General features: G+C 41.7%; 1 protein-coding gene across 5 annotated transcripts; it reads right to left on the bottom strand.

Moving 5' to 3' along the window:
• Window positions 1–1,778: 1,778 nt before the first annotated feature.
• On the bottom strand, window positions 1,779–25,352 carry NHLRC3 (NHL repeat containing 3). Of its 5 annotated transcripts, none has more exons than XM_082335158.1 (8): window positions 25,203–25,352; window positions 23,864–24,016; window positions 22,859–23,006; window positions 22,114–22,314; window positions 20,845–20,936; window positions 19,161–19,273; window positions 18,384–18,651; window positions 1,779–2,339 (listed from the first exon to the last, which is right to left on the bottom strand). In XM_082335158.1, exons 1-7 carry the CDS (start codon window positions 25,284–25,286, stop codon window positions 18,423–18,425), a joined length of 1,020 nt encoding a protein of 339 aa, XP_082191284.1. In that variant the 5' UTR covers window positions 25,287–25,352; the 3' UTR covers window positions 1,779–2,339; window positions 18,384–18,422. The 5 variants fall into 5 exon arrangements, with proteins under 5 accessions (XP_082191284.1, XP_082191283.1, XP_082191282.1 ...); XM_082335157.1 differs by lacking the exon at window positions 1,779–2,339 and adding an exon at window positions 12,647–18,110; XM_082335156.1 differs by lacking the exon at window positions 1,779–2,339 and having other exon boundaries at window positions 12,647–18,651.
• Window positions 25,353–25,895: the final 543 nt, after the last annotated feature.

The raw sequence follows: 25,895 nt of genomic DNA, 5'->3' as shown, positions 1-25,895 counted from the left end.
GCAAGCTAATGTCTTTACAAAATAAGAGAAATAAACAAGGAAAGCCAAGAAAAACTTGTCATGGAAAGTTAATGAATCATGCTGACTCCATATAGCAACATTCAAAGCCATTGCTTTCCAAGGAGAGCAAACGTGACCTCTTACATCATCAGCGTTGTGCTCTAAGAAGGATCTTTTTGACTGTTCTGCTACCCTTGAAGTAAATATGACAGAAATTGTCATTCCCCTTGTCAGTCAGAAGGACCATCTGGCACTACGTTAGAACAGTCTTCTATTAAATTCACCAGCATGCTAATTATAGGATGACTAGCGAATAGTTAAACTGCCAGACGCTATGAAGATATATCACTGTCTTTTTACATGGTTAGGCAACGTTTAATTAAACCTGCTGCTGCTGTGTCTGCTTTACCTATGAACATATCTAAATTGCATTCACCTGTAGGGAAGATGGAGCTGCTGTTGTCTTTCAAGAAGAAAAGCAGCTTAAACACAACTTTGATAAAACATGCAGCATGTATACATGTGATTTAATTACGCATGCTGGCAATTTAATCAAAACCAGTTACAGACTCTTCCACTTCAGTTCTCTGGATTGTGCTCCCTGATCCTTGAATAATCTTTTAGCACTCTTGCAAGCTTTGAAAGCTCAGTTGTTTTAGAGGCTTCAACAAAGCCATGTTAGAAATGGCAAGACACAGCCACAGTTAGTAGGATGTCTAACAGATGATCCTGCTACTGCTTCTGATTTTCAAATCCTTGAATATGTGGAAACAGTCTACAGCCTTTTACTTTTCCTCATTCTAAGGAGTCTTTCATTCAGAAAATACTGAAGAGGCTAAGTGACCTTCCAACATGACACAATAACCAATACTGTTCCCAGGGTGTTTAGCATTCCCATGAGGCTGCTTCCTTACCGAAATGCTGAAAGACAGAACCCCACAGTTCTCCTCATTTGGTATGTGGCCTTGAGTTAAGCCTGCAGAGGATGATTTTCAAAGAGAGCGTAACAACTCCTTTATTTCTGAAAGTGTTTGTAGTTGGCTCTACTTGGTATTGTAAGATCTAGACATCAGATCTAGAAAAATGGAATTCAGGGATCTAGCTAAAGTCTAGCTTCAAGTCTAGCTTGTTCAGTCAAGTTTCCATTACCCTTCCCTTTTTAGTGTTTAGGAACCAGATTTCAGAAGGGTGCTTTATTCCCATTTAGTACTGGGCCCACTGTCTGCTTGGGCTCTTCTTAGAGTCCATCCCAAGGCACAGCCTTTGAGGTGACCAAAGATGCAGGTGAGCAACAAGCCGAGATTCAGCTGCAGGGCTCGAGACCCCTGTGTCGGGAGCTTTGTTGGATGGGCAGTATCCTTGGCTGGACATGGCCTGTTGCTCTCCATTGATTGCAGAAGGTGTTTCATGCACCTGAAATTGCCTAAATTGTGCTGAATTTTTGCAAAGAATCCTTGGCATGGTTTTGGCCTTGGCCCACAAGTACTTTTCCATACAATTCGTGGGCACAGGAGTCATTACACGTCAAAGAGCAGTGCCAATAGGCAGATGGGATGTGGCCATGCATTTTGGAGGGTAAAGGAATTTAATAGTGTGAGCATAGGTCATTTTGTGCCAGTTGGCCATTTTGCCACAGCACTGTCAAGAGTGGAATGAAATAGGATACTGGGAGGTTATTTAGGAGATACCAGGGACATGGGCTTTAGGGGACAAAGTAGGAGTTTAGAGCTTCTACAGAAGTCATAGTTTAAATAATTTCACCTTTTTTTAAGTCTGCCTTATTTATAACTTTCTTCTTCCTTTGCTAGCATCCTCTTTAGCCAGTTTTCATCACATGTGTCTAATTAGGCACATACAGCCTTCCCTCTTGGGCACAAACACTGACAACGTGATCCACATGGTGGTTACCTCAGGGTTAGATGCCGGTAACATGCCTCATGCAGCTTAACAGCTGAAATCTGTGCAGAATCTTTGGGAGTATAAGATATTGGTGTCTCTGGAGCTGTGTTCAGTGCCTCAGAGTCTGCTTGGAGTTTATGATGTTTGCCTGGCAAAGCAGAGAGAATATATCTGTGGTCTTCCCTTGCAGTTTTACTTATTCTCCATGCTCATTAATTTGGATTAAGAGTGTCAAGTCGTCTCACACACTCAGTTTTGTGTGCACAGTAAAGTCCTCTGTGGACTGGGCCTGAAACACCAAGAAATGGCCTCTCTTCAGAACCGCTAGGACCTAGAAACTGGGGAAAGCAGAGCACTTGCAAAGTGTTATATTTGATGGCTCTGGAAATTGTTCCTCTTTTCCTTTTGAAGACATCAAATTTGCTGACTTTCCAGGCACACTGCAAAAGACATTTATGTGAGAGGGTTTTCAGAGGAGGTAGAGACACGCTTTCCAGCTGACAATGGAGGTAGATAGCTGGCTGACTGAACTGCTGAGGTTTAACCTAAGGGTATTTTTGCATAATTTATTATGGCAGGTCCATAGAGCCTTGGGAACCTATCTTGATTATTTTAATTTTAAATAAATAAATAAATGATGGATCGTTGAACAAACTGGCACTCAATTTCAGGAGATGAACCTGAGGCGCATCAAAGGCAGGCTCTCAGTGCCAGAATCAACTGCAGTTTTACAACTATGCTAAGCTATGCAATTATCTTAAACCACAACGATCCTGTTGGATTTGCAGGGGGAAATTTAGCATCAATCTCTTTACACAAAACAAACAAACAAAATCAGCACTGCATTTTCATATTAACACAGCACCAGACAGTGCCAGAAGTGAATTATCATCCACCTTCAGAAGTGCTGCTGCTGTGCTGGTTGCCTCACAGATAAATAAAAATGTATATTTGTTGGTCTGAGGAGCTTGACCCTACACAGCACAACAATGACCTGTAAAGATTGTGACCAGTAAGGTAACTTGGAAGAAACTTTAATTGTCTAAAGTGGGTTAAGTCAGCATTTTACCCTGCTGGGGTATGGAGACCTCCTGCTTCCATTCATTGTTGGCCCCAATTTTTCCATCAATTCACCTACCCCTAGGAAAAAAGGACTGCAAGAGCTAACCCTGAGACAGATAAAGGATGATGATGGCAGAAAACTGTCCTCGGGGCTAGAAGACAGGAGACAACAACAACAACAACAAAAGCAGTGGCTGGCAAAAGTACTGGGAGGAAAACAACAACCCAAAGTGTAACATTCCTTTAAAACCAATGGGGAGAGACAGCAGGCAGCAATGCAACAGAAATTAATGATGGCAAATAAATAAATAAATAAATACATTGCCATTACACATCACTCAACGGCATTGATCATTGTCAGAGAGAGCAGAATTGCTCTGGAGTTTCCTTCTGTCTTAGCTGGGCTGGAATCCAGTGTGAGAACAGAGTCAGAGGCAGCTTTCATTTGAAAGACAATTTATTTATTAGCCAGGCAGAAAATCCTATTAAAAAGAGAGGAATTTCCATGATTGTGCTGCAGTATTAATTTTCAAGTATTCTGCCAAAAAATTAGGGCATTTTGCATAAGATGAAACTGTAATTTTGGATAGGACCTTGCGCAGGAGGTGGGGCATGCGCTGAGTTCCCTGGGAGAAGTCCCAGGAGGCACTTTGACTTGAGAAACATAAGATTCCTTCCCTGCCAGATAGATATATTTTTTTTCCTGGATTAAACTAACAGCATCCAATGGGAATGTATGCTTCCTGGCAGGGAGTGAGCGTGTGCTATGTTGGATAGGATTTGTGACATTCCTTTCTGCTCATTTGGTGGCACTGTTCTGGCTAAAATAAGGTGCTGACTCCTGGTATGCCAGTACTGCTAAATAAACGTGGGGCAGGGAGTGAGCCTGAGCACTGGACTGAATTTTTTGTTTGCTCACGGGCTGGCCTGACCACTCCAACAAGCTTTTTCCAAGACAAAGCCCAGGCATGCTTCTAGGCAGAGTTTTTCCTGGTATCTCCTTCCAGAAGGCACCATGGGTGGACTTGACCTTCCAACATTGACTTATGCCCTCATGCCACACACTGATGTGTATAAAACACCCACTTGCATATTCATGGCATTCAGAGCAAACCTCGAATTATTTCAGACATTTTAAATGAAGGAAAAGAAAAGAAGGAAAAGCCACACACCCCCACACCCCAAATCATGATTCTGTCACCGAAGGGGCACCAGCAGGGTCCCAAAGGACATCCAGGGAGAGGATGGGGTGGGAGTGCTACAGAAGGGACATGCCCTGGGCAGCGTGGATGTGAGAGAGCCTGTGTCACTCAGGGAGAGGGACCAAACCCTCTGTTTTGTTATTTCTAACAGTGTGGACATAGCCTTTGCCGCCTAGCCTTTCAACCTGAGATACTGGAATTCAGACCTTCCTCCAGGTGTCCAAAGAAAAGAGCAAACATTGTTTTCCCATGGAGAGCATCAGATGGGTGTAAATCAGGGCAGCTGCCAGGAGCTGTGCATCCCAGGTCAGCACTGGCTCGCAGGCAGAGGCACTCTGCTGTGCCTGCCCCTAGACACGTCTCGCAGGAGGCTTTTGCAAGAAAAATAGCTGACAGATCTATTAGAGCCTTGCCTGCACAACACAGTAGATAAGAGATCTCATCTGGAAGCTCTCCCCATAGAGAAGCTTTCTGTATTGCGACATGCAACGTTCACCCGAGCTGGAGGGCTCAGTTTTGCAATGTAAATGGACCAAACTTTTTCATGTTGAGCGCTTTGCAGGGCCACAGCATGGCAGAACCCCTACAAATGCATAGCTACATGATCTGTTAGCCTCCCACATTTTGATTTGTACCTTCCTTTGCACCAGGCATGCTGTCAGTTACTGCATCTGAGCTGCAGGGCGGAAAATTCCAACCAAAGGGGACATATCTTCTATAAATTGCTTCATTCAATCATAAAGCACTCATATGACCATCTCACAAGATATTTTAACTGGAACAAACCCAGCAAGAATAGTCATGTAGAGATGATGAGGTTTTAACTCTGTAGTGCCATGACCTTTTAGCTGATGGGAAAGTGCCCAGAAAGATTTTCTTGGGAATTGGTTTTGCTCTTTAATGTTGCTAATAGCAGATGTTGATAATAAAGATTAACCTAGGTATCTCTAAATAAAAATGGCATGCCCTTACTGTGGTTCACTTGCAGGAAAACTCGTCCAAATACCTTTCTAGATCTAAGGACCAAAAGAGAAATACAATATGCAAAATAATTATTATAATCCATCAATTTCACAGAAACAAAGCAGAGCAACAAACTATTGTGATAGTAAATTGAATCATAAAATGGCAATATGCCAAGCTGTATATCAGCTGAGTCTTTTTACTTGTCTGTTGGCAAAATAAAGAGGATTAGGGGAATGACTCATTTGTTGATTGGAAAATCTACTTTAAAGTTGCAAGGAAATTCGAACAACAACATTTAATAAGCAATAACTCACTGTGCAAAAGCTTCTGTTCACTTACAGCTCTGCTTCCCAGCTTGTAAACTCCGGATGCTCTGGAGCAGCAGAATCAACCCAGTTCTGATGTCAATCCCTCATCACCAGGCTGTGTCTGCTTGTGTTTGCCATGGTTCTAGTAAGTGGGGTCATAGTAGCAACGAGAAAAAAAATGTGGTGTATTTGCATAGAGGGAAATCCTGTTTCTGCTGTAGCGGTCAGTGACAATTTTATTCCTGGCTGCAGTGCAGTCAGGATTTTAATCTTTCCTACAAGTTTTTTCTCCTCGTATATGAAGTCTGTATTCCTCCTATACCAAGTTTGGATTCATAACGTATCTGAAGTTGTGGTTTTAAAACTACCCGTGGCCTCCAAAGTGATGCTTGAGCTGTAGTAAAGACAGTGGGAAAGATCATGCTGTTCAAACTCAGACTTCAAACCCCCCGTTATCGGAGCAGCCAGCAGCTCCCTGCCCGCAGGCACTGGTGGGGGCTCCAAACCGTGCAGCAGTTCTGGGCAAAGCCATCAGTGCTGGCGAGCTGCTGGCAAACTGCCCTTCCGTCATCTCACCTCTACCCTGGGCTCATTCAGCCCAAGCTGCTGCTTCGTCTTCATCTTGCAAAACCCCAACGTCACCAGACACCTTAGCAAAACTCAAACTTCACTCTGCTGAGCAGTCTGGTGAGGATCTAGGTAACAGGTTTGTGTACGTGCTATGTGGTTATGCCTCCACTCTGCATAATTGCACTGTGTTGGTGTTTGGCAAGTGCCATCTGGTTTTCATTTTCTTTCACAATGTAATTCATCACCTCCACCCTCACAGATTTACAGTGCAACTGCTTTTCTGCTTTCAAGACAATTTCAGCTACACTGAGTGTGTTTTGATTTATTTTAAGTCAACCCAGCAGACACTACCATCAAATCATTCTCCTTTAAATTAAAAGAATTTGATTTTCAAATTTTAGCAAGATAGGACTACTCATAAAATCTTAACTGATAAAATAATAAGATGCTAAGGAGACAAAAGGACCAACTCTGCTCACCAGAATGTAGGAAAATACTCTGGAGAAACATCTTAAGCACATTAAAACCCATCAAAGCTATATAAGCAATATGACTAATAGTGAGTTATTAGAAGAGGTTTAGAGAGGAAAACACCTATTATAGCTCTGTACAGGAAATTATTTAATACTTCTTGTTGTGACTGAAATTACTATTTCTGTTTGCAGAAGACTTGAAGCATCTTTCATTAAAATCTATTTTTTGAGAGGGGACACTGAACTGTTCTGTATGCGTATCTGTGTACAGGCAAGGTGAGAAAGAGAAAATTTAAAGCTAAGAAGGAGCAAAAGATAGAGCTGATTATAGAAGTAACAAGAACGAGTAACTGGCAAACCAGGAAGAATGTTTTTATTGTAGGTTCTTGAGACTTCCAGTGAACAGTTTTCTCCCCTCCGCTTAAGCACATGCACTGGAAACACCACCTGACATAGCTATAAGGAAAACTGTAAAAAGAGAATAAGATCCAAAGAAGCAGCCCACCTCTGGTGACAGGGATTATTTTCTTTCTCAGTAACACCAAAAGCCCACTTTGCATTGTAATTTCATGTGCTCCTCAGCTATGTCATAGGGTTCACTTTGCACAATAGTTATTTTCATTGTGTGATATTGTGTGCCGAGGTATTATGAATTATGAACAGGATTACCAGGTTAAAGGGACATTGTCAAAAAACATTACTTTACATGCAGATACACACAGTAAAAACCTTATTAAGTCTACTAAAAGTCAAGCAGGCAAAAACCTAGGAAGTGTCAGAATTAATGCTATCTGTGTTACCCTAAATTTGTCCTTTTCCCCACATGCATCATGGCTACAATCTTTAATAACATGAGCGCCAATTTATTTTCTCCCCAGGGACTCCTGTCCTATTCACTGTCCTCTGCTGGATGCTCCTCCTCCAGCTCCCCCTTCCTCGGACATCTCCAGGCTCACTGCACTGCCAAACATCCACATATTTTCCACAGGAATAACAAGTGGAAATTATCTCATGCAGAGGACATGTCCTTTGCTGAATTTAAAGCCATATTTAGTAGGAAGACATTAGAGCTTCTCCATGTTTTATAATTCTTCTAAATAAGTGGAAAATTATATACTTTCTTAGAAGTCACTGATTTCAGCAGAAGATAAAACAAATCCACTGCATGGATTATTTCAGCCTGGATAGTTCAACTTCAGAAGTCAAAAGCAAACAAACCCAGCGTCCAATAAAGGCAAATGTTGGAAACTTTCACCTTGGTGACACGATTGGCTTTACCTGTCTCACAGCTCCTATTTTCATAAGCCCACCATAGTCCCTGGGAGTTTAGTTTCTTCAGCAGCCTTGTTGAAGAAGACGAACAGGACACCAGAGGCTAGGGTCTAACACTTGTCCGGGAGTAAGACATCTGCATAAAACTGGGAGGAGAAGTTGTCCAGGGTTGGTGCTGTCCCCTCGGGGCAGTCCGTGGGTGAGTGGGGTTGCTGCAGAGCAAAACCACCCGTGTTGAGCACCCGGAGACCCCTCCAGGCTGCAGAGAGGCTCCCGTGCTCCCAGCAGGTACAGGAGCAGTGGCCACCTTCCCATTTTGTTTCATTCCCTTCCTTTGTGGAGTGAGCAGGAAAACGAAAAGTAAAGGAGAAACACAAGGCTCCAGGTTTGCTTTCACCCACTTAAAAAAACTAAGGCCAGGCAATTAAACCAACTGCAGAAGCTAAAATAGTCTTATCCCATAACAAGAATGAAGCAACCCAATCTCGTTTGTCCCCCAGTTTCTGGGTTGCCAACGTTGCTTCAGTTTTACCCTTCATCCCTCCCCCACTGCGTTTGATTATCTATATAAAAGGCTAATAAAATCTCTGCTGAATTTAAAAAAGCGGCAGCATTTGCATTTTGAACACTCGGCCGTTCAGGATTCAGCCCATTTAATTATTACGCTTCAGAGGATGTATCCAGTTTTGCCACTCGCCCTCGCCGAGGAGGCACGGGCTAGTGAGGGATGAGCAGTGGGATTACCGGCCACTCGGCCTGCTGGTGTTTGTTTAAATATCACCAATTGCTATTCCATCTTTGGAGCCTAATCTACACTTCAGTTTTGAAACCACTGTCCCGGGGATAGCTCTGTCTCGGTGCTAGCTCTTTAAATGTATGCACTCATAATCACATTTAATTTGACTAGGCTTGCATAAAGCTTTGTCTAAGAAAAAGGATATGTTTCCAGCCTCTCTCATGGACTCATACTTTCATTAAATGCCACTGTGGTCTACTTAAATTTTAAATGCTTTGTTTACTTGGATTCACCTCTAACCACATTATAGTGAAAAATAAATCCTTCCACAGGCTAACGAGTATGTTTATAATAAAACTTTTTAGACGGTGCTCAGAATTTCCTATCTCTTAATTTTTCCACTGTTTCCATTATCTGTAATGTGCTTATGTCAAGCTCTCTTGGCAAGGCACAGGCTTTCATCTCATGTATTGTATAGTGCCAAGCACTTTTTTTTCCTTTTGAAATAATTATGGGGTTTGAGATTTTTAGATCAAGCCGCAAATGTTTCTTCTCTGATAAAGATTTTGGGTCAAGCAGCTATTATTCCTTTGTTATCCCAGATGAAATTTCCCCCAAGCAGAACAGCGAGAACTGAGGATGTCCTAAAACCCATTAAAACTCACACACTGGAATGAACACAGTGAGTTAGATGGGTGCAAGAGCACTTCTTGGGACACCTGAGCTGATCTAATGGATCCCTCACACCAAAGTGAACCTCCTTTTGAAAGCATGGAGGTTTCAGGCTGGCTCATTTGTCTTACCAAATCATCTATTGCTTTTCTTTTACACCGGCTCATTTCCTTGGCAATGGCCTCCAGGGCAAGGCCTGTCTTTCTTTGTATGTATGTACAGTGCAAACACCGCAGGGACCTACTGCTGATACTGCGCGGCTTAGGCAGTTTCATTATAGAAGCATTTGTTACCACTTTTCTCTCCCAGCATGCCTGTGACCCAGACTACATCAATAAAAATTAAATAAAATAACATACCTCTATATGTATGTTAGATTATATATACTGCATCTACTACATACACCTCTCCTGATATATTTGTCTATATAAAAGTGTGTATGTGTTCGTGTTTAGGAGATGCAATATATACAATCTAGAATTTTTAACAGGACTTCTGTTTCTTGAGAAAGTTGGGATTTGCTGAGAGAGGTGGTATCCTTTATTATACCTAGTGAGATAGTTGTTAAAAAAAGTAATTGCACAAGGACTTGCATACCCAAAAGCTCATCTCCCATTTTAAACTGCCACAATTGCGCTAACGAGAGATACTATTTTTCCCTTGCAAATGTTGCTGTGCTTGTGTCTGCAGATCATTATGGGTTTTTCAACAGCAGCGTGATTGCTTCCTCTGTTGGAGAAGGAAGGTGGTGCTCAGAGAGCAGCCTTCACGACTGAAGGGCCCTCGGGTTGGGCGCAGGACAGGAAGGGCACAGGGAGAAGCAGACGTGATGCACGAGACCTCACACAGCTGCTCCCCGGGGCTGCATGGGTTTCACAGCACCTGGCAGCCTTCCTAGGACAGCCTGGTGGCTGGCTCTGCTTTAGAGCTGGCCTCTCCAAGACTGCCAGCGAGTCTGCCTTTTCAGATAAGCTGCGTCCTTCTTTGCAATGGCTGGTTAGGAAAAGAGGCTTTTTTAACATAAGCCACTCCAATGCCATCAGGGTTTCCTGACTTGAGATCCATCCTCCTCTCCTGTGCACTGCCACCTGTGTGCAGGGATGAAGACTTGTGCATTGCTAAAAACTGTGTGGGGATGGAGAAACAGTGACCAGAAAGCAGCAGACCAGAGAGAAGCTACGTACATGCTGGGGGCTGTGTGTGGCAGCCCTCTGCAGCTGGCTGAGCTCCAGAGGTAGATCCAGACAGGGCGGCTGGCCATGCCTGCCATGAGCAGCGGCCGTGCAACTTGGCTGCGTCCAGGGAGGCGGTGGCTGCCGTGTGCACACAGGGACCGCAGGGTATGCAGGCACCGCATGAAGCGCTGGACCCCCCGAGGGGCTCCCTTGTCACCAGCGTACCAGGGTGACCCCTCCGCTCCTGGGAGAGCTGGGGCGGGCCTCCCAAATGGTGCTCGGAGGGGCAGCTGCGTGCCTGAGCGCTTGGAGCAGGGAGGTGGAGGCGCCATGAAATGGTTATCTGCTATTAATAACACCAGCTTGACTCTATTAATAGCAACAGCTTAATTAATAAAAGGTGTTTAATAAATATTGTCTGTGACCTGTGTTTCCTCCTGACTCAGTTGTCTAGGAGAAAGAAGGACATTTAGAACAAGGAGATCGGGCAAAATGAAAATTGGGAGCTCTCTGCTGGGCCATGCATCCCCAGAAGAACATAGGCCAGCATTTTCAAAGGTGCCACCTTATTCCAAATATTTTTAATTCCTCCAACTTGTTATCTGTCTTACAGATGATTCAAACATTCTTTCTCCTGTTTTTGTCTGGTAGCATCATCCATCACAAAGCCCCATTAAGGCACCACGCTGGAGGCATGTCATGGTAACCCTTAGGTATAGTATAATCTGCCACTCTTATAACATTTTTCTAGAGTTTTCATTGCTAGAAGCTCTGAAATTAGACTGGGCATGAAGTAAGATGCTGCAAGCCTTAGTACAGCGCTAGTGTGGAATACGCTAGGTAGAATCACGCCCCCCTCTTCCCCCTGACCTCCACATCTCTTCCTTAATTGATTAAATACACATTTCCACTATAAGATTTATACACATGTTGAAGCACATGCCCCTAGTATGATGATATCTTCCTTCCTTTCTCTTTTACAGCATCCCCATAGAGACAAATATGGGTATTTGCTTGCAGACCAATCACCCACTGCTATGAACATTGCAGCCGGGACATATAAGGAGGCCCCATTTGGGAGCTAACAGTCATCTTCTGCCTGCTGGTTCCAGCTACACCCATGCACATGAGAATGAACCAGCACAACCATCAGCACTGTGTCTTGGCTGGAAGTTAGTAAAACGTTTGAAGGAGCACCTTCATTTTAATTCCAAGATTTTTCAAGTGCTCTGATCTTTGAACAAAAATTAGCCTATACTTGTGCTACCTCACATTTGTGTCAGACCGTGGGTGATGATGTTACAGAAAAATCCAATATTTTTTGCGATTTTGTTACCCGATCCAGCAAGTATAGTGCTTTTCATCTCTGGGACAGTAGACAGGTGCCATGGGCAGCCAGGGCATGCACCTTGGGGAGAACATCAAAGATGACCAGACTGAAGGAAGGGCCTCCTTTGCCAAAACTTTTTATTTTCGGTAATACCAATGAACTGACTTTGGGACTGTATGTTCTATTCAAAAAATACCTTCAACACTAAAACCTTAGGAGGATTTGCAAACTCTTACCTTCCTTTCAAGCTAACTTCTCCTGCATAATAGACAGCACATGTCTCTGCCCATCTTTATTCTCCACCCCACCTCTGCACACCAGCAGACTGTACATCCTTACTGACTTCTGAGGCCAAACTAGTTCAGAGCAACAGCTATATGGAAAAAGGCATGTTCACACAGATGCCTTAAATGATGAAATGCTGATGATACTAAACATGGTAGCTGGATACAGTCAAGGATTTTTAACAGACTCTTCTTCCCCTTCTCTCTACTATTTCTAGTTCCACTGTAGCCTTCCAGAGATTAGAAGGGGGAAGAAGAGCCAGAATTGCCTGCAGTACACAAAATGAGCGTGCACCAGGAATTCACATAATTACATTGCAATGCTTTCTGTACCTCCCATTATTCTTTGGTTTTTGACTGCTGCTGAGTTTGGAAGCTAATATTTTCATAGAACCATCTTTTATGAGCCTGGGATCATTTCCTAAATGGCAATATATATCAAAGCTATCATTGTATATATAAAATTAGACTTCTATTTACTAATTGTACCTGATTTTATAGTTATCAATGTTATATTCCATTTGCCATTTTATTGCCCAGTCATTCAATCTCATGATATCCTTCCGCAACTCTTTGCAGCTTTTGTCTTTACTAGCCTGAGTAGCTTGGTGTTGTCAGTAAATTCTGTCCCTGACTTCCCAAGTCCATTTCCAGATCATTTATCAATATATTGAGCAGCACAGAACTAGTTTGTAATATACTTAATTTACAATCTTTTAATTAGTAATCTATAATTATCCCTTCTTTCTTATTCTACACGATTTCTTTATGGACCCTTAGCAAGAGATGCTGTTGAAAGCCTTTTGAAAATTTAAGCAAACTTTGTTAGCTAGATCATCCTGACATACATGCTCAAGAGATTCTTCCAAAAACCTGTAATAGATTTCATGGTTGCATATCCAATACATCTATTTTTTCATTATGGTTTATGTCAATTGGCAAGGCACAGCCATCAATTCTATTGGATCTCTCCAGAATCCTCACACACAGGTGTGGGTTTGGGTTTGAGTTTTGGGGTTTTTTTGTTTGTTTGTTTGTTTTTCTTTCTTTGAACCATATTTGCCATTTTTTCTTTCCTCTGGTACTAAGGCAGTTCTAAGCAAAAGTTAGTATTTCAGAAGTCTTCTGAAAATACTGAATGACCCTTAATGGAATGAACACCTGCTAGCAACTTATCAGTTTGTTCTAATAAGCCATTTACTGACTCTTCAACTTCAGCCAGATCTTCCAATTAAGACCCTGTCAAAAAATGTTAACAGCACGGAAAGTTTGCTAAGGACTTCAACAGCAAGCACAGATAAAAAACCCAGTATCTATTCTGGCCTATTCTTCCAAAAGGGTTCCTTTACACCTTGACCACCTAGTCACCCAAATCCTTTGACAACTGTCAAAGTCAGTATTGTAATGAGCGCTAGGAGCAGAAACAAACTCAGCCACATCAAATCGTGAGGAGAGAGTATTGCTCTTGTACAGCACACAGATAGGTTTAGTGCTGGCGGCTCTAATAGCCAGACTTCCTGTCACATGGTGAACATTCTTTTGGATTTGTTTGTTTTTAATAATAAATGCTATGAAAACATTTTGAAATGAAAGCCTTACCAGTTTTCCACTGCAAGGCAAGTTTTCCGATCTATATAGTTTAGACAAGGAGTGGAGCAAGAGATGACTCAGTCATCATCTGTAAATGACTCCATGGGGGATAAGAAAAAAAATTTCCCATATTAGACAGATCTCTAAGCTAGCCGAAAACAGAAAACATGAGGTTGAAGACAAACAAATCCAGACTAAGCGTAAAGCCTTCCCTTTATAATGATGTTTATTGAGTACTAGGAAGGATTAAAATATATAGATCTTAGTTATTCAAGAGTTAGATTTCTTAAGTCTTTGTTTGTTTGTAAGAAATCCCATCATAGCTCAGACATAATTAATATGTTCATTCCTGATGTAACTGGGCAAGGTTTTTTACCTCTGTTTTGCAGATCCAGTTACACAATCATATTTGGTTTCCTCAGCCTCAAAACATGTGATCTTATGATAAAGTATGTCTATTCATATCTCATTTGTATCAGTGTTACTTTGGCATTAATGCAGTAACAAATCATCCTGGGTGCATAAATTAATATGCTCCTACTTTCAAATTTCATACAAGCAACATGACTTTGATGCTTTATGAACACTGAAAGACTCAAATATTTTTGAATCACTTACCTGAAAAAGAGTCAGTTTTCAAACATTTTGATGGCAACTGCTGGCAAATACAAGTTTTGCAGATGCAATCCCCCAAAAAAGTAGAATAAAATAATAATACAAAATCAGAGCAAGGTTTTTAGACAAAGGCTGACAAAAAAAAGGTAGAATAAAATTGGTGAATTGGATCCAGTAAGCTTAGATCTAATCTCACTCAGGCTCACCTCTGCAGGGAAATATACTGGCATTACTCTTTTGGTATAATTATGCTGCTACAGTTACACAGTTATAAATTATGATGTTTCCAAAGCAACATATCAGAAGTAATTCCATTGAAAATCAATGACATAAGGAATAGAAGAATCAATTCACCATATCCAGTTGTCTCTGGACACTGAATTACTGATTTTTTTTCTAGGAAAACCAATGGAAATAAATAAAAGATGGACATAAATCCAGTAGTAATAAGCCAAAGTGACTATAATACAATTATCTGCTTATGTTTAAAGCAATCTATTTTGAAAAGAGAAAGGAAGTCTGGAGCAGTTCATTATCTTTGTTGACTTACTCCAAACGTTCAGAAATTACCAGCTGTTTACAGTTGCTAGTAGATAGCTACACTGAGTATGCCAAGCATCAGCAGGGGTTTGGTGCCCTCTTATGTTTTATACAAGCAGCTTCAGTGACTGCAAACACTTCTTGGTGATAGATCACTTGTGAAAGCTTCTCAGGTTACAAATTGTTAAGAAAGTAAGTGTTAACTAAGATAACTAACTACTTAATGCTTCAAAAAGGTTAATAACCACTTTAGGGTGGTGAACTTACTAACAGTAATGAGCAGACTTACAGACATACCGGTGCACCTTCCCCCTCAGCTTTTATTGAGACAGCTCAGCCTCACTAAACTGATCTTGCATGGTACAAACCTGATTCAGGCTTCTTTTGTTTTGGCCAGATATTGTTAATCAATTGCTGACTACAATAACACAAAAAAAAAAGGCTGGTTAGCATCACAGAAAAATCAAGATGAACTGTATTAATAGACCTGGTCTTACCTCCTTGGAATGTCATCCAGTTAACAATCTAGGTACTTATCCAAAGAAAAGGATAAATTTAAAAAACAAAAAAGGAAAAAAAAAAAAAAAAAAGGTCTGCAAAGTTGGAGACATCAAAACACGGAATATTCCTATTTCCTTTACTTGGATACTCCAGTGATTACTTCTCACACTTAAAAGTTGACACCTATTAACTAAAATTAGATTTTTGGGGGTTTCTAGCAATCACCTTACATTTTCTTTCTTGTCTAGTTAACACTGTAGTATGTTATTTTTCTTCTTCTGCAAGTATTTCTAACCCATAGAGAAGTCCCTTCTTGATCTTCTGAAAACTAAACAGATTGCTCAGTAAATCTTTTCTGGAAATAAAACCTGATTCCCTATTAAGAAGTGTTTTGTTAGTTTGTTTTTAATTTTCCTATTAGCATCAAAAGGGCATACAGTTTCAATGTTTTTTTTTTTTATACTGGGCACTTATGTAACTCATCATCCCATTTTACTAATTACTCAGAGGAAAACAGCTGGGAGAGATTTATGTGCCTTTTTTGATACACGAATTAGAATGCATAAGAGATGGGCCACAGAAATAGTAATGGATAAAGATAACACGGAATTTTAGATGACATTTGAATGTTGGTAACAAATTATTAAATACCTTATTAAAGCACTGAGGACCCCATATTTAGAAAACTAATCCATTGCAATGGAATGTATTGATATTAGTACAGAAATGAAGCGCCCAAGCCTTTCATAACAGGAAATTCTCCATTTATTTTATCAAGTTATCCTACTATGCAATTTTTCAGAAATGAGTTTCAAGATGATACATAAGAAAACCTTCAGAGAATTAGCAAGTTAGTGCACACATCAATCATTTTCTCAGTCTGGTCATAGGCACAGAGGTAAAAAGGAGTCTAAGCATCTCATGCTAATTAATAATGAGCATCCCTTCTTATCACAGATACCCAAATGCCTAGAGGCAAGGCATGTTTTGGCACCATGGCCTATTTCAGCAAAGCCAGACAAAACTGGATGAATGCTCCCCATTTCTAGGGGCTGCAAAAGCCCATGTAAAAAGAGAGTTGAGAGCAGATCCACGCAGCAAACAGAACCTTGTAGAAATAACTTACTCGTCAACATCCGAAAGTGCACTTTTTTACTGAACGCAGAAGCATACTCCCAGAGAGCTTCGAGTCCAGTTTCAGATGGATGTGACAAAGGAAAAATAAATAAGAAGAGGGTGTGGTGAGGAAGGATGGATGTGCCTGGACCCCTTACACCACCTAGATACTGTAATATCATAAACTATATTTGAGTGTAATATTTTTAAAAAGAAATCCACCTTGTGTAGGTGAGAAATAGCTACAAATTGCACACAGAGTAGAGATCCCTGAGCTAGTGGAGACCTAGTTAGAAAATCCACACAACACACTGCAAAGCAACGTGGACCTGTCCATCTAGGTCTAGAGGAAGTACTGCTACTTTTTCAGCTAATAAATATTGCTTACTAGCTCCCATTCGAGACCATATGAATGATGGATCATATTTGCTAGCGTATAACCCTGAAGTTCTGGTTCTAAGGCTTGCATAACGGCAGCCAGGTTAGATCTGCTTTTGTTATTGTGGATGTAGCCAACAACAACAAGCATTCACATTTAGTGCATTAATCTCAAATAGTACTCAAATCAGGCCATCAAGCTCCACAGCCGAGTTAGTTTCTACAGAACATATGAATCTGACTTTTCTGGACAGTTTTCCCATCTGCTGACCCAGAAATTTGTGATCATCAGCTGAAACCTGCCAAATTAAGATGCATTCGCTTTTCGTAACATTCACTGAAGTGGGTATTTTCCATCAGAATAATTCCATTTCCCATATTCCCTTTCTAAGGAAGTTGGAAAAAAAAAATGCCTCTCTTACCTGATAATTAGCATTCAAATAGTCCACACAGTAGAGTAAGTGTGTGGAAACAGCAAAAATCCTCCCAAATGTTTTGAAGAGCTAGTAGATAAATATGGAATGTGGGTCCACAGCTTTACAGAGGTAATCAGTTATTCACTGTCTCATTTCTGCCATGCCATTTTCCCCATCCCATTTTCTTCTGTGCTACAAAGTGAACTAACTTAAAATCTTGTAGTAACATGTAAAGAAAACAAAACCACTCTGGACTGGGAATGTAAAGAGACAGCATTTTTTAGGATAGAGCTAGGAAGCATCTGCTAGGATATAGCGTAAGAAACTTAATTCTAGACATTAATGGAGTTGATGAAGTCTAAGTGCTGGATATAAAACAGTTAAAAATCCCCAAATCAAAACAGATGCACTGCTGTTAACTGACAGAGCTTCAATAAAATTGGGAGAAAATCATGTGTCTCCCAGTCCCTAATGCTGATTAAGACTTCCCTAGCAAATTGCAATTTGTTTATCTTGAGGAGCTTAAATGAGTTGAACTTCAATATGTTCCACTATGAAATCTTATGGAACAGAAAACTCATGCTGATATCAATCAAATCAGGTTAAGAATTGATTTAGTTAAGAATCAGTACTTGGCTGCTGTGCACATACTTTCTAATTTAGTTTGAAGTGCCTGATATCAATTTAACTTAATAAGCTTATTACAGACTTTACCACTTTAGCTAGAGCTGAAAACTTAGATTTCAATGCTTATGTCATTAACCACCTAAGGCAGATACCAGTATCAGCAGTGACACCAGTAGCCAGCAGCATCTTATTCAACATCATAATGCATCTCTGTATTCAGTGTTGGGCAGTATCAGCACAATGATTCCAAAAAACAAGTGAAGAAACATTAAAATAAGGTACTCACTTCCCAGGAAATCATTTATACACTTCTTTCAGACAGTTCTGACCTTCATTTAGCAACACACACAGGCTAAGTAGAGGGGCCCCAAGATGACCCTACACATTTAAGAACAGTAGCTGCATTTGTAAAATTTTATATAATAATATTAAGATGCTTATCAAAGTCATTTTAGAATTCCCAGCAACAAAAGCAAAAGCCACCATAGCATTACTAAAATGAGTAAGAGCTCAAGACCAAGTACTTCTCCAGGACTGCAGAACAGCTAAGGCAGGTTCTTAGCTCTACAGTTCTGGGAGCACAACATTCTGTGCTTGTCTAAGGAAACACAAGCTACAGAAAACGCAAGGAAATGTGGTCATAGATCTTACATGTTACACAGCTTGTGCCACGGCACTTGTGGGAAACCATCAGCTTAAGGGTACGTATTTTTGTACTTGCTGGGCTCCAATCTCTGCAACATAGACTGCTCCACTCTTCATGTCTACATCCACAAGGTGTGGTTTGGTTTCATCTGCCAGTTGGACTGTGTTGACCATAACACAGTCCCCAATAGAGCCAACTGGTGGTGCTGCCAGGATTGCTAACCGGTTGATATTCAGCTGAGCTACAATCAGGTATTTGTAATCAGCAGTAAATCTGTGAAAGACAGAAATGTATTTTTGAATTATGAACTCCATATGACATCTCATTTTAACATAACCATGCACTTTAAAACAAAGTAAACCTTCTTAATAATCAAAGTTTTGAAGGCTACAACAGACTAAATGCAGCGAAATATTGAGAATTAACTTGTAAGCCTTGCTCTACACGTTGCTGCTCCTTGAGACAGATTATGCTACAGAAAACTCATTCGAGACAACGTCTCTTCCTGTAAAAGCAGCAACAGTAAGGTCAACAACACAAAACAACTTTAAAATGAAGTTCCCAATCCTGCACTCAAATCCATGGGGCTTGTTATAAAGCCAGGATTTCCCTGTCAAGATACAACTGTGCAGATCTTGGCATGTGATTAGGGCCCAGCACCCTATTAGTTAAACTGATTAACTCCTTGTCATCAGGCATTAAATATCAACATTTTAATTCATCAGTAAGAGTACACTTTCTTTATGTAATTGCTTGCTTCTAGAAGAACTGTTCAACAGTACCTGACAGAATAGGGTCCATCTTCTAAAAAACAGCTGCTCCAAGACCCGAGCCATTCCCCTGTCATTTTATCAAAAACTTGGATTCTTCTGTTGTCTCTGTCTGCAACCCATACCTGTTAGGAACAAAAATCATGGCTGTTCACAAATAGAACAAATCAAACACATTCGTTTCTCACACAAGCAAAGTATCCTTTAGTAAAAAAGAAGTACACCTTGGAAGAGTGTACCTCCACATTCAAAACTAAATAAGTAGATATGACTTCCAGATATAAAATAAAACCGCCACATAGTTAAGATAGACAAATTATTTTATACTACTTTAACAGAGAAATTGGTGCCTTCTCTTCATTTTTGTGGCTATGATATGGATATATTTGGTAGGATTTTCCCAAGCCCCAGTGAGGACATATTCCCACCTATGTAATTCTAAAGATACTGGTCTGTTACCCGCTAAGAATTTGTTTTGCAACAGTAGTCTCATTTCATGGTCCAGGCCTACGATGACTGCATCTGCAAACACTCTGATATGCCTAATACTACTATAAATATTGAGCAACTTAAACACTAAGAGCATTTTCAGCATGTTTTGTCTAATCAAAGAGCTTATCTCTGTTCCACTCTGTGCTAACTGGGTTCACAAACACTGCAAGCTAGCAATACCATTAGACAGTTGCAGCGAAGGCCTCTCTTGTATTACAATCATTGAAATTTCAGCTGTTGACAACTCATCAGTCTGGTGAGTAAACTTCATGACTTTTCTGGGATATCACCCAAAAGGGAGCAATAAGCAAGTTGACCTGAGATCTTTCATGACTGGTTTTAAATGAAACACTACTACAGCAGTCTCCTAAATTTCTTAGGAGCTGACAATTATTTGTAACCTAGGCTGATGATCAACACCACATTGGCAATAAAATCGTAGCCCATCACAGTTGCTGTCTTTGAATGTATATACTCATGGTTACAATTCAACGCAAAGTGGCCATGTCCCTCCTCTTCTCCCTCCCACCCTGCCAGTTTTGGCAGAGAAGTGATTTTTATATACGCCTCTTATACTGGTTCAGACAGCAAGAGCAGAATTAGCTCAAACCAGTGATTTAAGATGTTTTAACCAAGCGGTCTTATTTTCCCTAAAATAGATTAAGGAGAAACCACGTAATTCCTCTACAAGAGCAGGAGAGAAAAAGCCAGGCTACGGTCAACACCTGGCAGAAGCAGACCCTTGAATGCCTTGAGCTGCATGTAGAAAAGGACCAATGTCCACAACCTAGCTAGAGCCTTACTATCATCTTAAGCTTATTTGGAATTTCCAAATATGAAATTAAACTCCCCTGAAGAAACGTAAATGCTTGGGTAGATATTTATTACAGAACATAATTCTCTTGTACTCTCACAATGGCAACCTGTTAGAAACTGCAGGAGGGGCAGTTTGCTGTTGCATGGCCATTGACAATGTAACCGGTCAGAACCCTTGTGTTAACCTTGTAGCCAGCTACTTCACTAGGATCCGCAGAGTGAAACTTCAAATTATGACCACTATCACACCGAAAACTGTAACCCACATAAAATGACCCAGATCACAACAGTTCAATTAAAAAAGAAATACAGTTTGTTTTGTTCAAATATATGTAAACGAGTCTGTTGGAAGATGAAAAAAAAAAAAAAATCTCTCTTTATTCTTTACCCGTCCAAAAGGATCCACTGTTACACTGTGAGGAATCTTGAACTGACCAATGCCAGTCCCATTTGTTCCAGTCAGCCATATCTCTTTGTAATCTAAACAGTGAGCACCATGAAAAATAAAAGTAAAAAAATCACAGTAAGAAAACAACAAACAGAATAGCTTTAAGTCATTCCCTTGCAAACTTTGATTAATTTTTAAAAGGTGGAATTTCTAAACCCAGGCTTTTTAAACACAGTACTCCCAATACATAAACCCAAGAAATACTGGAACGACTACAGAGACTACTGGATTGTTATTAGTGGTTTCAGGATTATGGTTACAGAAATGTAGCCACTACTGCACAAAAGCCATTGTCCAAGGCTCTGTTAAACACTGTATTAAAAAAGAAAAAAAAAAAATAGAAACAGTTGGATGATTACGATATTCATTTGTTTACTAAATTGATTTTTTACATTTGTTACCTGGCAGTTTTGAGTCAGTTTTGAGTTTTAACAATTTACCATTTTGCAAACTAGACATTAGCAAACATACTGTTTTACGATAGCAAGTTTTATGATAGGAGAAATGGTAGCTACTCCACTTTTCCCCAACTGCAGATACATGCAGACTCCTCACTCACAGCCCTATCCAACACTGACCATCTAACTGGGGAATATGAGCAAGCTCATTAGAATCACGGAATAATTTAAGTATAAAAGATCTCCAGACACCATCAGGTCCAACCTGCTTCTCAAAGCAGGACTAGCCTTGATAACAAATCCAACTCTAAAGCTAGATCAGGTTGTTCATAACTCATCAAGCTTTGAGCATCTCCAAGAGTGGAGACTGCACACCCTCTCTGTGCAAACTGTCCGATCACTGTCTGATCACCCTCACTGTCAATCTTTCCCTCCAAAAATCAAACTGGAATTCCCCCCGCCTTGCATCTTTTGCTCAGTGTTCCTCATTCTTCACTGTGCATCTCCAAGAAATGTGTGGCTCTGTCTTCTCTATACCCTCCCATTACTGACTTGAAGACAGCAATAAGAATCCTCCTTAGCCTCTCTCTTGAAGGCTGAACAAACTCATTCTCTCAGCCTCTTGTCATAAACGATTAGGAGATTTCTCCTGAAGTGACGAGCAGTAAAACAGGACCTGATCCAACAAAGTCTTTAAACTCATGTTAAATGACAGCTCTACCTAGTCCTCGCTTAAAAGTATTCTCCAAGCTGTGCTATTTAAAATTCAATTTTCAATGGTCAGCTACTGTGGAAGTTCATTTTTCCATACCGTCGGATAGTTTGAGCAATCTGTTATTCATTCCTCCATCTCCATCCACAACATACATATCTCCACTTTCCTCTACGAAGATCTCTGCTGGTTGATCAAATTGTAGGGGAATCAAACTTGAACCAGCATTACCTGGCGTGCCCAAGATCTGCATAAGTTTACCCGAAGGGCTATACTGTTTCACGGTGTGCCCATATTTCCCTGAATTAAGACAAAAAGAGTGCAAAAGCATCTTAAAACAAAAATGTAAGTATTACAACTGATTACAAAGATTAAAAAATAAAATCTCCTGATACTCACAAGTGATATTAATAAAATCAAACAGACAAAATTCTATAGTGAGAATATGACTGTGGGTCAGTAAATCCACAGGCTACAACAATATTCATCCATTGTATTAGGACCACCAAACCTAGGACAGAAGATAAATCTAGCCAGAAGATTTTTTTTTCCCCTGACACTTCTCCTAGGAAAAAAACAACCAACCAACCAAAACCCCCCAAAAAACAAAGCAAAAAACCCCCTTGCTTACTCAGTTCAGAAGCTATAAGCAGACACACAGAGCAACTCATGAACCTTCAGAGTATTTTGTGCAGCACCTGAGAAGTTTGTTCATGGCAAGAAAAGCACAGATCTGTCTCAGAATTGCTTGAGAGACTTAAATAAATGAGTTGTTTAAAGTAATATCTGCAATATTAGCATTTTCTTCCCCACCTAATACTTCTCATATCACCACCATGCATACCTGTTCCAACATCCGTGATCCATACTGAACTATCTGTTGCGGTGTTCCATACAAAGATACCATGAGGCATTTCAACTGTATTATTCCAGGAGTAAAGAAAATAGCCTTCCTCTGAGAATACAAGTACCTTTGGTACATTCTCTCCCCTCTGAAAAGGCAAAAAAAGTCTATTAAGAAAAACATATTAAGCAAGTAATCATATTTTTGAAAATTCTTCTTTCTAAGGTTTTTGCAACATTTCATGAATCATAAGAGTGTCCTGAGACTGTCTGCTTGATCTCATTCTTTTTCCAGCTAAAAGAGACAGAGAAAGGTCTAAGTTTAGCATGCAAAACCTTCCACTCCTTCTAGACTTTCAACTTAAATCATATAAATGCCAATTTTCAGAGCAGCCAAGCTCTTACAGCTATCTCGGACATCATTTGCAATGATGTTTTTATGTTCTTGCTGAAAAATATGCCAAGCATAACACAGGCATGAAAAACTGTAACCGTACTTACTAGCTGCATGGCACTCAGGTACTCATACTGTGCTTTATAATTAAATCCTACCACTTTTCATAGAGAGAATGTCTTATCCGTGACCTAGAGATACCAATGCATGGAACTGGTAAAGCAAATAAGTGAACTCCAATTACTCTAACTGGCTGGTAGAGCTGTGTGGTTTTGATTTCATGGGACAAAGGCTGGAAGAGTGCAAGGGGACTAGCCAGTTGCCCCAGAAACACAGTTTATCTTACAGTTAGAGAAGAAGCTACTGTAACTCAGTTAAGTTGGATCATGCATTCATATCACAGAAATTTAATGCTTTTAAAAGCACAAGCAAGTACAGTCCCAGAACTGCTTTAAAAAACGCATATAGCAGAGATCGCTATACTTGTATTTTCACTAATTTTAATACAATAATTATTCATATACACACACACATATATATTTATCTTAATCTCAACCAGACACTTTAAAGGCACTAGGTTAACAAGAAGAGAAATATAGTATTCTCACTCACTTGTCCCACATAGACCAAACCATGAAAAGAGTCAACAGCAACACAAAATGTTTGCCCAGTGAAGTAGTCTGGAATTTTAGGCCAGCCTATGTCCAGCTTGTACATCTGTTGCTGTCCCTTCCAACGAGAGGAGTAATCAAATGCTTTTAAAACCTGAAAATACAAAAATAAATATCCGTTAGTAGTTAAATCCCACGATGGTGGGATCAGAAGAACCCTCAGTAGAAAGTAACTTTGTACTGAAGCATCATAAATAGATTTATTCAATTTAAATTAAGAAGATATATAAACAGAAATAGGCTTGTAGCTAGGGTTTTAGACTACAAATGGGAAAATTTCAACCAACTGGAAATTAGCTAATGAAGTCCTTTGGACTGGGGAGCTCTGGAATTAGAAGGCAAAAAAACACACCCTGAAATTTTCTATGTCGAAGTTGATATTACTATCTGTAAATCACCCTCCAAAATGAGGAAAATAGTAGAGAAGGTTCCAAATGCAACAGAATCAACAATCACTTCAAGAAGATATGAGAATAATAAGAAGAAAAATCAGAATAAAGGGAAAATACAGGTCAAGAAAGAAAACTACATCTTAGAAATGGGGAAGCGTAAGATACCAGGAAGAGCAAAGCTCAGGTCAATGTATATGTTTTTAAGGATAATGGAAAAAAATAATCTTCCACCTTTCTTCTTCTATTTTTCCAGCGGAAGAATGGAAGCTAAGCACAGCTGTGCTGCGGCCAGTACTGGATGGAGATCTAAGCACCGAAACGGAAAGATCAGGCTAGAACTAAGAAGTAACAAGTGGTGGCCCTGAAGGACCAGGGCCATTTAACGTTTCTGTTAATTGCCTTGCCAGAAGTAGGGGTAAGCTGATGACAGAGAACTACGAACAGCTTTCACGAATGAAAACCGAGAGTAATTAAGCAGGGAGAAAATCCGACAACAAGAAGCGCAACGTTATTCACCCACAGATTATGAAGTTTTGCCTCCTTTAAGCAGAGCTCGGAAACCCCTGAAGAAGAACCCCCCAGCCGGCGCCCTGATCGCCGAAGGGCGGCAGGGCCACGTCAAGAAGCCTCCCCCTAAAAAGACCGAAGCCAGGAGAGGCGCAGGAAAGCACCAGGGCGAACCGGCTCCCGGCGCCCTGCCCGCACCCCTGGGCTGCGCGCTCCTCCCGGCCGGCCGCCGGCCCCCTCCCCCGGTATGAGCCTTCGGGCAAGAAGCCGTCACCGGAGGGCTTGCACGCAGCTCGGCCACCGGACTGGCCGCTGCCCGGGCCGGCTCCCGCGCTTCGCCCCCTCTCTCCCTCCGGCCACGCAGCCCCGGCCGCCGCCCACCTGCGAGCCCCAGAGGAGGGCCAGCAGGGCCAGCAACGCGCCGGCCATCGCCAGCCACAGCCACGGCGGCCGCTTCCGCCTCATGGAGGCCGGGACGGGGAGGGGCCGCCGCGCGGGCGGGCCGCGTTGCCATGGCAGCCACGTGACCGCTCCCCCCCGCCCCGGGCAGCCCAGGAAAGGCAGGACTCCCTCCCCTTCGCCGCTTCCCGCGGCGCCGGGCTGCCCGCGGCTGTGCCGGCTCCGAACCGAGCGGCGGCAGCGCAGAGGCAGGCCAGACAGGGCGCGGCGGCGCCCCGCGGAAGTGTTGAGCCTTTCGGCGCGACGCCTGGGAGCTGGAAGAGGAGAGAGTCCGACGCGAGGTTCTGCCACTTCTGCGCAGGCATCGTTGTGGTCGACAGGCGCGGAAAGGGGCCTTCGGCTCCGCGCTGTGATGTCATAGGAGCGCGTCGGCGGGGAGGCAGGGCCCGCGGAGCGGGGTGCCCTGTGGGTGGCTCTGGTGTCCGCGCCGCGCCCTCGCTTCCCGGGCGGCCTCGGCCCGCTGCCCCGCGTCCCTCGGCGGCCGCTCGGAAGCGCCTCGGCCCCTGACCGCCGGGATCAACGGGCGGCGGCGCAGCGAGCTATGGGGTGCGGGGGCGCCCCGCAGGCGGGCGCGGGCCGGCCCGGCCTCGGTGCCGCGTGCTGAGGGGAGCGACG

The sequence above is a fragment of the Platalea leucorodia genome (assembly GCF_965183815.1).
Source record: "Platalea leucorodia genome assembly, chromosome: 2".
In the NCBI taxonomy this organism is placed as follows: Eukaryota; Metazoa; Chordata; class Aves; order Pelecaniformes; family Threskiornithidae; genus Platalea; species Platalea leucorodia.
This window is presented reverse-complemented; position numbering and strand designations above follow the sequence as displayed.

Excerpts from the sequence above, each read along its gene's own strand:
- NHLRC3 (XM_082335158.1), bottom strand. The coding sequence starts at position 25,286 with ATGAGGCGGAAGCGGCCGCCGTGGCTGTGGCTGGCGATGGCCGGCGCG. Across the intron at positions 22,315-22,858 it reads GATCACGGATGTTGGAACAG|GGAAATATGGGCACACCGTG; the intron begins GTATGCATGGTG and ends GTCTTAATTCAG. Across the intron at positions 20,937-22,113 it reads ATTGCTCAAACTATCCGACG|ATTACAAAGAGATATGGCTG; the intron begins GTATGGAAAAAT and ends CTCACTGTTTAG.